The sequence below is a fragment of the Chenopodium album genome, chromosome 9, assembly GCF_948465745.1.
Source record: "Chenopodium album chromosome 9, dcCheAlbu1.1, whole genome shotgun sequence".
NCBI classification, from domain to species: Eukaryota; Viridiplantae; Streptophyta; class Magnoliopsida; order Caryophyllales; family Amaranthaceae; genus Chenopodium; species Chenopodium album.
This window is the reverse complement of record NC_137842.1, coordinates 13,920,647-13,934,976: the sequence shown is the minus strand read 5'-3', so window position 1 is coordinate 13,934,976 and position 14,330 is coordinate 13,920,647. Positions and strand designations below refer to the sequence as shown.

Below are 14,330 nucleotides of genomic sequence, written 5' to 3'. Positions count from 1 at the left end.
TAGCCAAATTTTGTTATAGTACAACTGCCTTTAAAGTTTAAAGGCAGCTTGATTTTGGATGTCCAGAAAGATGAAACAGGAATCTTATTCAACAATTTGAATTTAAACAATCTCATTGCCAACTTGCCATTGGAAAGAGAATGTGCATTCCTTCCGAAAATAACCATCTTAAGCACCAAAGACACTTTCTATACTTCACCAAAAGATACCACTTTGTAAAGGTATCATAGTAATATAGTATCATGGTGCAATAAAAGATCTATCATCAAAAGCAAGGTATACCGAACACTACCAAGCACATTCAGGCAACCACGATTGTTAAAATATCTTTTATTACATAAGCAACATGACCAATCCACAAACTGGAAGTCCTACTACACAAACCAATCCATCAAACTCAGCAAAAAGTTATGAAGGGTCACCAAGCATTTCCCTATTGCAACCTATGCGCACTGTGCTAAAAGTTTCTCGATATAAATCTAAATGCAATGAAATACAAAAGATGCACTGGTGCTAGTCTCTTGACCCCTTCAATCAATCTCTTTCCAGCTGCTTAAGCATCGGCAAATCTACAAAAGAAAACAAGGACTGTTTAGCAACAGAACACGGGCGTCTACCGAGGTATGAGAAGTTTAGCAACAATAAGTGTTCACAAGAGGAGTAAGAGCATTTACCCAAGTTCAGAAAGTTTCAGGTGCGCCTCAGCATAGTCGGCAAAGAATGCATCCTCATCCTGATATGAAAGTAAGTAACCACCATGAGAAAATATATAATATGATCTATATGAAACGACTAGTGTCTAATAGATGATAAAGTCAGAAAATAATTAGGCATAGGGCACACAAGAGAACAAAACTCTTTGTGAAATCTTCTCAAATGAAAAGGTTCTGACCCCTTCTTTCCCTCTTCTATAGTCTTTAATATGGTTAAACAGATTATATAAGAGCATATTGATCATTTTATAAGAGTCAGTTTGGTAAGCTTTATTAACATAACAAGATTTCATCAGGAAGAACATACAGCTGCATATTTCTCAACCAGTGGGCGGAAGACAGGGTCAGAGAGAAGAGCCTTGTCAGATGGAAGCTGCAAGAGACCTTCCTTCTCACCACTCAAGAGCTCCCTGTCAACAGGTAGAGGAAAAGATGAATTAGCATATATAACAACATTTAATTGCCTAAAGAAATATTGTTGCAGATAACATAGAATAATTACTTGAAGTAAGAATTGTCGAAGACCAGAGGGTTGGCAGTCCAAGCTCCCTCAAAACCAGAGCGTTCCTTGTGGCACCTCCCCTACCAAGTTATATAAGTAGGAATGCGTTAGAATCTAACAAAAACATGGAAAATATATAAACAACTACAACAACAAATATGTCAAACATACCAAGGTGTGGCCTCCAGAGAGAGCAACAATGTCCTGGTCAGTAAGACCCATTTGCTTGATGAAGACATCTCTTAAATGGTCACAACCTGCAACAGTACCACAACTGATTTAGGAATCAATGGAACCTTGACAAGGGCAAGCTAGCCGCAACATTGCAAAAGGATTGGGTGGAATGTGTTGGGGGAGATAAGGAAGAAACACATGCATACCCTTGGTGGCATCAGGGAGACGGCCTTCCTGGGGTGGCTCTGGCTTGTCCTGTAATCACGGAAAAATTCATCATTTAAAAAAAATGAACATTATAGTAACTTCTGATAAATCGAAAAAATTGCTAAGCTTAACAGCAAATTCAATGACAGCATAACAGCAGCCATACATGCATAATACAAGTAGGCAGTTAAAACAATCACAAACCTCTCTGCCTGGGTGGAAGGGAATTTCAGGTCCTCCAGTGACTTCAACAGCCACAACACCAGCCAACTACACAAAATCAAGCAAGAGAAAATCAGCATTAAATACAAACCAAAAAGAATGAAGAGTAGCACATAAGATACAAGACAGTGGAATTATACCTGGTAAAAGTCAGCGTAAGAAATTTCGGGGAACTGTTCCTTGAGGGGTTCCAACAACCTAACGGCAATGTCAAGCCCATTGTTAGCCCCATGAGCCAGCTCTGCTTGGTGCCTTATTGTACCGAAAGGTCCTCCAGTCTTTGAGTTCACATCGAAGGTACCAGCTGAGTGCCATCTGTACAACAAACAAACATTCATCAAAAACTTGTTGATGCAAGATTAATACACCAAATTACAGCTTCAAAACAATATAAGCCCAACTTACGCGAGACGGAGCATAAGAGGAGCACATTGCTTCTCAGCAATCAACGCCCTGAGCTTCCTCTTGGCCTTTTCAATAGATTTCTGGTAATCCTCGCTGACGGTTGGGTAGCTCTTTCCCATGGCTTATGAATTCTGATAAGACCAAATTAACAGTTAGTTCACAATCAATCAATCAAAGCCTTAGTTCACATGTAACAATCATTCAGAATTAGTGGATTCAAGTAACCATTAAACAGACCTTAAAATAAGTAATTATGAATTGATGATCCAACAGTAACTACAAGTGAGGGTTATTAATCAAAACTTGGCACAAATGTTCAGAAGCAAAATCAGACATTGAATTAGCACCAAAACATTTGAAATCTGAACCAAAAATTAAAATCAAATAACATAATTCAATGATAAACTATAGGCTTTAAAACGTCTTGTAAATTATTTTTATATCTTATTAACCCTCCAAAACATTTAGTTCATAGATAATTCATATCCCCAACATGACATCCAAAAGTCCACCAAAATTATAAGTAATTTTTAAGTTTATCCCATAATACAGAGTATCAAATACAGAGTCTGTATTTTGCCAAAATTTATAATTGTTCAATAGATAATCATAAATTAGGGTAATTAATTAATTAATCAAAAAATTAAAAAATACAAACCATAAATTTAAATTCCCCTCACAAATTGACTAGTGGGCTTTCATTATTATTACACCATCATTTGCATTTCTCTAGTTATCTAAAAAAGAACTACCAGGACAAGGCTCTTTTTTAGGACATAAAAAATAAATAAAAAAAAGTAAAATAAATCAAATAAATAAATAAAAAAAAAAGCTAAATTCCAAAATATTCTCAGTATAAATTAATTTTTTTTTTAAATAAAAAATCGTAAAATATTGCTGGTACAACCTCTTCACTGACCACACGTCCATACTCCACAGTAATAGTTGTAAAACGAGAAGTTTCATCAAAATTAACAACTCCAATTAATTCCGACAAATTTAAAGCGTCATAAAATGAGTAAAAAATCTCCCCAAATTACAACACAAACTACATTGTTCAAATTATGGACTCGATTTCACTTATATAAAAACCTCTAACCAAAAATCGATCGAAAAAGAAACGCTGACAAATCGACTTTAGATCCACATTTTCACAACAATTGTAAAAATTGAGATCAAGACACTGACAAAAACTGCTTACAATAACGAATCAAAAAGCTACTGATAAACAAACAAAATCGAACGACGATAAATCACATAAATAAATCAAAATCGTAAAGTATGATCAAGAAATTAAGCGAATATGAGATGAAATCAAACAATCTAAGGCACATTTTTCATAATAAATCAATCAAAGCGACGAAAAATCACAGTAAAATAAGATTACACATAAAAAAAGAAAATCAATATCAAACCAAATCAAAGAACAAAATGCTCGATTTCATTCAAAACTCAATGAAAGCGCCGATAAACCACACTAAAAATGAGATTAACATGCACGATCAACCATAATCAATTGATCAAACAAACAAACAAAATCCACATTTTCCAGAAATTCAAAAATCAAACAACAAAATCACATAGATCTAAATCAAAACCAAGAACAAAAAGAAGAGAGAGAAAATGGCGAACCTGATGAAAAAATCGAAGAAGGAAAATTGAAGAACCCTAGAATGCGGAAGGTGAGCACGAGGAGAGCACAAGTTCAGTCAATAAAATTATGGATGAAAATGGAGAGGATTATAAAGGGAAAATGATTGTGGTTTACGAAGGTTCTAGTAAATTACTCTGGACCGTTGGATTAGACCTTAATCTGCGGCTGAAATTGGTGGTGGGAAATCAAGGGATTTTGATTGGTTGGGGAATATTTATGGAGTTGTCTTGACTTTTTATTTATAGAGAAAAAGAAAATTAAGGTATGGAGAGTAGGTGGGGTTTTTTAAACTTTTTTGAATTGATTGATTGCCGTTTTTAAAAAAAAATTATTTTGTTTATTGATTAAAAAATTATGTGAAAAGAATATTAGTGAAAGTTGTCTGTCCATACTTATTTTTCATGTCTAATTTGGAAGTATTAATTTAGAAATACATGATAAATTATATGCAAATCACTGTAATTAATGTTATATTTTTATTTGTATTTTTTCAGTTTTCGCTCTTACAGGTAGCCTTACGAGCTATGTATAGCTTTTCTTTTTTATTTTTATTTTTTAAGATTGTTATCTTAAATAAAAACAATTTAAAGATAATATTGTTGTAAACACTATCCAAATTATCTTAAATTAAAACCATTCATTTCATTTTTACAAGATACGGAGTAAATAATACTGACACTATCCAAAATCAAGTGATGATTTTATAACCAAAATAAGCAAATCAAGTGATGATTGTATACCTTTCATTTTTACAAGATAAATAGTAATAAACACTGTCCAAACTATCTTAAATTAAAACAATTCATTTCATTTTTACAAGATAAACACTATCCAAATCAAGTATGATTTTATATATAACCAAAATAAGCAAATCAAGTACGGATTGTATACCAAAAATAAGATAAGTTTGATTTGTTTTCAATTTATATGGATTTCTTTTATTAACATTATTAGTAAATCATTCTGTAAGGATTATGTGGATTTCTTTTATTGACATTATTAGTAAATCATTTTGTAAGGAGTAAAAGAACTAAGGGGTCGTTTGGTTGGGGTATTTATTAAAGGGAAAGGGAATCAATCACCCTGATTCCCTTTGTTGTTTGTTTGTTAATCGTTTTTTCCCATTTCCTTTACCCCCTCCATCCCCCCAAATCCTTCTATGTTCATTCCCCACCCCCCTAGTTATTTCCATTCCCATTCCCTACCACCACCACATCACCACCTTCCTACCCACCCACACCACCGGAGCCCATCCCTCGACCCTTGCCGCCCCTCCCCCGACCCTCGTCGCCCCTTCCACGACGATTCCGATCAAGCTTAGTAACATCAATGGTGGAAATCAATTTATCACTGCCATTATTGTCATAAATAATAGCGAGCTTCGTCTGTTTAACAGAAGGAAGCCTCGTCGGTGGTTGTCGCACTTCCCCCATCTCTCTAAAACCTTCATCACTGCCCCTGTTTCGATTGAGCGATGAAGTTCAGTTTCGATCTAGGGTTTTTTCGGGGCTGAGGAAGGTTTTGCGAGGGGCAGGGAGAGCAGTGCGAGGGGCGGGGATGGCCGGAGAATGGAGCCGAAGGGTGAGGGAGGTGCAGTGAGTGGTTTAGCGGTGGTTTGGTGGTGGGAACGTTGGAGAGTGAATGTTTCAGGTGGCTGTGTGGTGGTGGTGTGGTGGTGGGACTGGTGGATCTCTTTCCCTTTGTTTTTAAAACAAACAACACCCCAAATTTTAGGAATTTTCATTCCATTCCTTGTCTTTCCCTTTGTTCATTCCATTCCGATTACCCTGTGCGAATCAAACGACCCCTAAGATAATTAATTAGTTAGCAATAAGTAAAAATGAAATGGATTTTAGACCTAGCCCAAATTAGAATAATTTAAACCTGTTTACTAAGATGTGGATATTCAAAATTTAGAGTCAAGTCCAAATTAAATTTAGAAATAATACAAAGTACATAAAAATATTAAATATTATAGATGAACACCAAATCGCTCATGAACATACATACAAAAGAATGTCAACAACCTTATTTATACTATGTAGAATTATTTATACATACATTTGTTGCTTGACAATAGACCACCCATGGTCTACCTATGGGTGCAAATGTGGCAAATTAATAGCCTCTTTGGTTGAATTATTTTTTAAAAAACAATGAAATTTCTCTATAATACCGTATCTTACCTCACAATAAGCATCAACTTTATCTATTTAGCATAATTCATGCATCTCATGATCTTAGGCAATACAAATACTCACTTACATTTGAATAATATTAATAGTAATTCATGTTTCTTAATCTATGTAGCTAGAGTAAATGGAACTATTCATCATAAATCAAATGAATCAACATCATTTTCATGGTTATTAATTACTGATCCTTATCATTTACACAAAAAATCTAGACAAAATTCTATCAGGTGTTACTAAAGAAATTTAGGTGCCACAGTGGTGTTCTCCTCATGTAATCCGATTTTCACTCTATGTCTACAAATATATTTCTTAGAAGATTTTAACCTATGATTTCAAGTTTATACTCCAACGTAATAGCCACTAAACTATTAGAAAAATTTGCAAATTGCAGCCATTTTTAAAAAAATTTGCAAATTGCAGCCCAAAAGTTTATATAAATTGTAAATTGCAGCCCGATTCAACATTTTCATCGGTTTACAAGTTGAAAAATCTTCGATTAAGGTTTTAGGGGTCATTTTAGTTCTTAAGGGACCGAATTGAGCTCGGAATTAGCAAAAAAATGATGCAAGTATCTCGTTTTGCGTAACAAAAGTGTATTGATTTGTGAGAAACTGTAAATATGAGACACTTACGTTATTTTTTTGCTAATTCCGAGCTCAATTCGGACCCCTAAGGGCTAAAATGACCTCTAAAACCTTATCCGAAAATTTTTCAACATGTAAACCGATAAAAAAATTGAATCAGGCTGCAATTTACAATTTATACGAACTTTTGAGCTGCAATTTGCAATTTTTTTTAAATGGTTGCAATTTGCAAAATACGAACTTTAAATGGCTGCAATTTGCAAATTTTCCAAACTACTACTACCATATTACATGTCATTCAATAAAAATTAAATATTAATATAGATTTTTATCATGGAAGTAGTGTAGTAATTCGGGGCATCATCGGGGCCTAACACTAGTTAATAGTAATTCATGTTTCTTAATCTATATAGCTAGAGTTAATGGAACTATTTATCATAAATCAAATTAATCAACGTCATTTTCATGGTAATTAATTACTCCTTATCATTAACCCAAAAAAAAATAAATCTAGATGTCAAAAAAGAAATTTGCCAAGTTCCATTTTTTAAAAATCAATTTCCATGATTCTGATGCTTATTAGAGCACAAATATGTAACTGTCATTATTGACTTGCACAGTAAACTCTCATCAAAACATGAATGAGATTGGTATTGAAGGTGAGGACGTCATATTCAAATTGAAAGGAACAAAAAAGTAAAGGTATGATTTTGGCATGAAAAAGATTGCAATCAGCAAGTGTGAACGCATCATATATACCAAGATTCCGTTTTCTTGTTGGAAAAGGTAATGCTGCCAATCCGTGGCTAGACTGGCTACATGCTCGTGTGTTGGGGTCACAAAGGAAACTTTTCTACTAGTGGATTGGTTTATCATTTTCATTTTGTTTTACAAGACATTAAGGAGTAAAAACAAATGTACTCCTCCGCAGGTTCTCAACCTCTAGCAACTAGAGACAAGAATGTCTCTACAGAGGGACTAAACTATAAATATAAATAAAAAAAAAAAAAATGTGAAAAAAAGAGGAAAATGAAATTGTTAAAATAAAAAAGTCAAGTGACTCCAAAAGAAAGAAATAAGAAATAAGAAAGTTTTGCTTTTTGCCATCCACTTTTGCAGTACAATGTCACATCGTCACCCACTTTTGTAGTACAAATGTACAATGCCTCGGAAATTGTGAAGTCTAGTATAATTTCGTCAATCTTTTATGAAATACCAGCAGCATAACAAAGTAAACCAACAATAACGGAAAATTCAATGATAGTCTCCATAACAACTTTTTTGGTATGAAATGAATCTAGATAAAATTTATCGTTCGTTGGTATAAAATGTAATAAATTTGGTTTATATATGGTTGGATGTGGTAGTGATGTGTATTGAACAACAAAAATCATACTTGATGGTACGATTGAGTTGACCCGTGACAGTGATGGGTATTTGGGCGGGATTTTTCCCTTCTAAATCAAAGCAACATTCAAATTTAAGTTTCATGAATTGAGTAATGAAATCATATTACTAAATGAATAATTAAGAAAAGTAAGCAAAGAAAATTGGTTATAGTCTTAAAGCCAAAACAACACTCAAATTTAAATTTTGAAACGTAATTTTCATATTCAAACTTTTCATTATCATAAAAGGAACAAACATCAGTTTTTGCATTAATTTTGATAAGGAAATTAAACTTTGTAATTTGGTAATTTGCAAAACTACCTATGTCACATTTACACAAAGATTTAATAAACATATAGCAATAATAAAATGAATTATATAATTTAGATTAGTTGGATTATATAAACCATATTATGTAGGACCAGTTTCGCAATGTTATTGAACCAGATGGAAGTTAAACTCATTCAAACAAAACTAAGTAATTAAATCGAATGAAAGTTGAGTGCATTGAGCATGAAACAATGTTAATTGAATCAAATAAAAGTCAAATCCATTGAATAACACTAATTGAGTAGCACTAAGTGATGAGTAAGATGAAAATCAAATGCATTCATCAAAGCTAACTAAATCATAGAAGAGTGAAATGGTTTTAACAAAGCTTATTAGATCGTATGATAGTCCAATGTTTGAATTATTAGATCAAATAATATCAACAATAAGTGTAATTTAATCACGTGAAAGGAAAATGCATTCAACAAAGCCAATTGGATCATATGAAAGTCAAATGCATTTTTATTTAAACATGTGAAAGTCAAATGCATTTTTATTAAAACATGTGAACGTCAATGCATTCAACAAATCCAATTGGATCATATGAAAGTCAAATGCATTTTTATTAAATCATGTGAAAGTCAAATGAATTCAACAAATCCAATTAGTTTATATATATGATAGTCAAATGCATTTTTATTAAATCATGTGAAAGTCAAATGAATTCAACAAATCCAATTAGTTTATATATATGATAGTCAAATGCATTTTTATTAAATCATGTGAAAGTCAAATGCGTTCAACAAATCCAATTAGTTCATATATATGATAGTCAAATGCATTCAACAAAGCCAATTGAATCATTTTAATAAGATGAAAGTGAAATACGCTAAAACATAGGTAATTGAATCAATTGAAATAAATGAAAGTCAAATTCATTCACACATAGGTAATTGAATAAATTGAAATAGATGAAAGTCAAATTCATTCACACATAGGTAATTGAATTATGTGAATGAATTGAAATAGATGAAAGTTTAATTCATTCACACATAGCTAATTGAATCGATAGATTGAGTAAGATGAAAGTCAAATTCATTCACACATTGCTAATTGAATCAATTGAAATAGATAAAAGTCAAATTCATTCACAAAGAGCTAATTGAATCAATTGAATGGGATGAAAGTCGAATTCATTCACACATAGCTAATTGAATCGATTGATTAAGATGAAAGTCAAATTCATTCACACATAAGTAATTTAATCAATTGGAATAGGCGAAAGTCAAATGCATTCAACAAAGTCAATTAGCTAGATCATATGAAAGTCAAATGCATTTTTATTAAATCATGTGAAAGTCAAATGCATTCAACAAATCCAATTGGTTCATATGAAAGTCAAATGCACTCAAAAAAGCCAATCGAATCATTTTAATAAGATGAGAAAGAAATACACTAAAACATAGGTAATTGAATCAATTGAAATAAATAAAAGTCAAATTCATTCACACATAGGTAATTGAATCAATTGAAATAGATTAAAGTCATATTCAGTCATAAAGAGCTAATAGAATCAATTGAAATGAATGAAAGTCAAATTCATCCACACATAGGTAATTGAATTAATTGAAACAGATGAAAGTCAAATTCATTCACACATAGGTAATTGAATTAATTGAAATAGATGAAAGTCAAATTCAATCACAAAGAGCTAATTGAATCAATTGAAATAGATGAAAGTCAAATTCATTCACACATAGGTAATTGAATCAAATGAAATAGATGAAAGTCAAATTCATTCACAAAGAGCTAGCTGAATTGATTGAATGAGATGAAAGTGGAATTCACACATAGCTAATTGAATCAATTAAAAAAGACGAAAGTCAAATTCATTCACACAGAGGTAATTGAATCAATTGAAATAGATGAAAGTCAAATTCATTCACACATAGCTAATTAAATCGATTGAGTAAGATGAAAGTCAAATTCATTCACATATAGGTAATTTAAATCAATTGAATGATATGAAAGTCGAATTCATAAACACATAGCTAATTGAATCGATTGAGTAAGATGAAAGTCAAATTCATTCACACATAGCTAATTAAATCAATTAAATAATGAAAGTCGAATTCACTCACGCCTAACTACTAATTGAATCAATTGAATGAGATGAAAGTCAAACTCATTCACACATAGCTAATTAAATCGATTGAGTAAGATGAAAGTCAAATTCATTCATACATAGGTAACTGAATCAATTGATATAGATGAAAGTCAAATTCATTCACACATAGCTAATTGAATCAATTGAGTAAGATCAAGTCAAATACATTCACACATAGCTTATTGAATCAGTTGGTATAGATAGGGGTGTAAATGAGGAACCGAGCCGATCAATAAACTACTCGGGTTTGAGCTCAGTTGAAGCTTGTTCATGTTCATTTATTTAATACATGAGCCGAGGTTGAACAAAATTTGAAGCTCGTCTAATAAATGAGCTTGAACACGAACATATATATATATATATATGCTCATTCAGATAAGTTCATGAACAACAACGTAAAGTGCTTTTATGTGGAATATAGATTTGATATAAATTGATCATAAATTTAACTCTTTCACAATTGTTAATTTAACTCTTAAATTTATAATTAAAATTTAATTATTATGCTGTTTATGAGATCTTTAAATATAAAAAAATATAAAGATCCTTAATTAGAGAAGCTCGTTTATTATTAAACATTCATTCACGAAATGCTCGTTTATCAACTCGTTTAATAAATGAGCCGTGTTCATGAATCGTTCATGAAACATGAATTTACTAAATGAACCTGTGTTCGATCCTTCGCAATAACAATTGGGAGGGGACTTGAACCTAATCACCTATAACTGATCTACGAATACGAATTAACCTAAATAAAAAACAGCACATTTCAGATTTGGCGATTTGGCGGTACAACAAAATTTCAAGGTTGGCGATTTGGCGGTACATTAAAATTTTAGAGAAGTTAAAAAAAAATCTCAAACCCTAACTCCTCATTTTTCTCCATCCGTTTTACTCCTCTCACCTCTCACTTCCTCTTCTCTGACTTCATTCCTTTCTCTAACTTCAAATTCGGATCACCCTCTTCATCATTAATCACCACCGTTATCGTCTCAGCTTGCCAACATCCGTGTTCGATTGTTCGTTTTTTTTAATTTCCTATATGTGATATAAAATTTCTTTGATTTCGACCGCCTTACCCTTCTCCCTTGCATCAACTTCCAGATCTACCTCAAATTGAAGAAATTGATGATTATTCAAATAATCTATCTTAATTTTTTCGACAATGAATGCATATATTCAGGTATATTCTTCTCCCACTACTACAAAAAAAGGCCAAAGAGACCAGTTGAAAAAGGCCAAAGAGACTGCTTTAGAGGCGATCTCTAGCTCGGTGGTCTCTTTGGCTAAGAGACCGCTTGTAAAGAGGCGGTCTTAAGTTTCTATACTAGAGACCTATTATCTAAGAAAAACGGTCTCTTTGGGTGGTTGATATTTTGAAATTGTAGAAGCATAAGAGACCGTTTTTGTCAGAAAAGCGGTCTCTTGTATACCAAACTAAGACCGCTTTTTTTACTTAGGCGGTCTCTCTTTTTGAAATTACTAAGACCACTTTCTTAGTTAGGCGGTCTCTCTTTTTTTTAAAAAAAGAATATACAGCGTTTGTGTATAGACCATGCATGTATGATAACCGGTCTCAAATGGGTAATTTTTTTTAAAATTTTTTTTTTCTTTCGAATAATCAAATTTTTAAATCCGACCTGCTGCATTAAATTTTTGCGCCAAATGATTCCTGTTTTTTTTTTATTTTTTTATTATTTTTTTTAATCCAACCTGTAATCACCAAAAATAATCCTGTATATATATCCTGCTCAATATTATTAAATTGCACCAAAAATAATCCTTGAACCTGCTAATATATTATATACAAATAGCATTCAAATATATATATATATATATATATATATATATATATATATATATATATATATATATATATATATATATATATATATATATATGTATATATATATATATATATGTATATATATATATATATATATATATATATATATATATATATATATATATATGCATCAAACTATATATATCCAACACAGTACTAATATATGTACACAGTAATAGCTAATTGCCAATGTATAAAAATACAAAATGTAGAGATTTTTCAAGTATCAAGACTAACAGTAATCATGCTGTAATCACCAATCACTAAGGTTCTTCCGGCTCCTCATGATCAAGAACATATTTAATCCATAAGTCTCTAATCTCGTCAATTTCTTTTGAAGAATATGTGCAAGGATCTTTGGGAAAAATCTACAACATATGCCATTACTAAATGAGTAAAGAAAGATATATAATTACATAAAAGTTATGAAATAACAACAAATTAGATTACATCCATTTACAATTGAGCTAAAGAGCTACTTTGCCTGCTTTCTTACTTAAATCCAGAATACAGAGCTATTAGCATATTATCAACAAACAAATTTCTCAGTCCAAAATTAAAACAATCGAAAATATTTTTTGAGCTGCAGATGGATGCTAGAAAGGTCATTGATAACAAAGAGTTCTAAACTCTACTCAATTATGTTTCCTTTCATTTGATTTAACTAGTTCTACTGTTCTGCAAGCTAAAATTTTGAATGTATATACAGAGGATATCTCATTCAATGAGGAACTCGAGAGGGCTGCTGGACCGAGAAGGTTTTCATACGTTGAGCTTGAATCAGCCACACAAAATTTCTCTAATGAACGAAAGTTGGGTGAAGGAGGATTTGGAGGCGTTTACAAGGGCTATCTTATGGACTTGGATATGCTAATCGCGGTGAAAAAATCTCTAGGGGCGGTAGACAGGGGAAAAAAGAGTATAGTACCGAGGTTAAAATTATTAGCAGGCTAAGGTGTAGGAACCTGGTGCAGCTTATAGGTTGGTGCCATGATAAAGGTGAATTCCTACTTGTTTATGGCAGGAACACATCAAGGAAAGGGATTAGTTGTAATGAACCAATCAAGGCCGCCTATTGTATACACATCACAGGAGAAGGCAGCAAGTTCAGGAGGGTACAAGCAACACAAACAAACCGAGCATACCACAAGACAAGCAACAACAACAGCCAACAGCAGGGGACATGTAATCAGGACAGATTCACTTTTCAGAGCTTTATTTTGGCACCAAGGGAAGAAGACAAATTTATTTGTTATTAGTAATTAAGGCTAGTCACATGTATTATGTTAGAAGAGACTTAAATAGCTAGAGTGAAGGAAAGAGGGATTCATTCAGAAAAGTTGTAACATTTTAGTAGTAGCCTTAGTTGTAGTAGAAAACTCTTCAAGCCTTTCGGCCAAATCAATTCAATCAACTGTCTTCTACCTTGCTTATCTCCTTGTTGTCTAGAATTTATCTGTGTAGAGCGCGCTTCATTGCATTAGTACAGTGGGTGTGGGATCTTTATGGCAATGGTGAGCTTCATTTAGCCACTGATCAAAAGCTTAATCACATGGAATTTAGCCACTGATCAAAAGCTTAAGCCACTGATCTTTATGGCAGTGGTGTGCCTATCCTGACTACAATCACATGCCATCAATAAAGCAAGCAATTCAAGTTCTCAACTTTGAGACTATCATGCCTAGTGAAATTTTAATTGATGAACACAATCCAATTATTAAGATGGGAGTAATCTTCAATACCAAAGGAAATGCAAGAGGGGGGGGGGGGGGGGCAGACATAGGGGTTAACATATGCATGCATAAATAAAATACCAACTTAAATGACATGTATGTTGAATATACCTGCTCAGAAATCCATAATACTATGTTCTGTATAATGTCCAGCATATAGCGACATACAAAGTAACCACAGTGCTTTGTGTATGCAGATTGTAGAGGACACTGATACAAAAAAATAACCATTAACACAGTTTTGGATCTAATTTTACACTACTAGGTAT

General features: G+C 32.5%; 1 protein-coding gene across 1 annotated transcript; it reads right to left on the bottom strand.

Annotated features, from left to right (window-relative positions):
- Positions 1 to 315: 315 nt before the first annotated feature.
- Positions 316 to 4,014, bottom strand: LOC145558412 (L-ascorbate peroxidase, cytosolic). The gene is made up of 10 exons (XM_081619645.1): positions 3,856 to 4,014; positions 2,224 to 2,354; positions 1,959 to 2,133; positions 1,801 to 1,866; positions 1,596 to 1,644; positions 1,387 to 1,472; positions 1,216 to 1,295; positions 1,021 to 1,123; positions 675 to 733; positions 316 to 569 (listed from the first exon to the last, which is right to left on the bottom strand). The coding sequence occupies exons 2-10, from the start codon at positions 2,340 to 2,342 to the stop codon at positions 554 to 556; spliced, it is 753 nt and encodes a 250-aa protein (XP_081475771.1). The 5' UTR covers positions 2,343 to 2,354; positions 3,856 to 4,014; the 3' UTR covers positions 316 to 553.
- Positions 4,015 to 14,330: the final 10,316 nt, after the last annotated feature.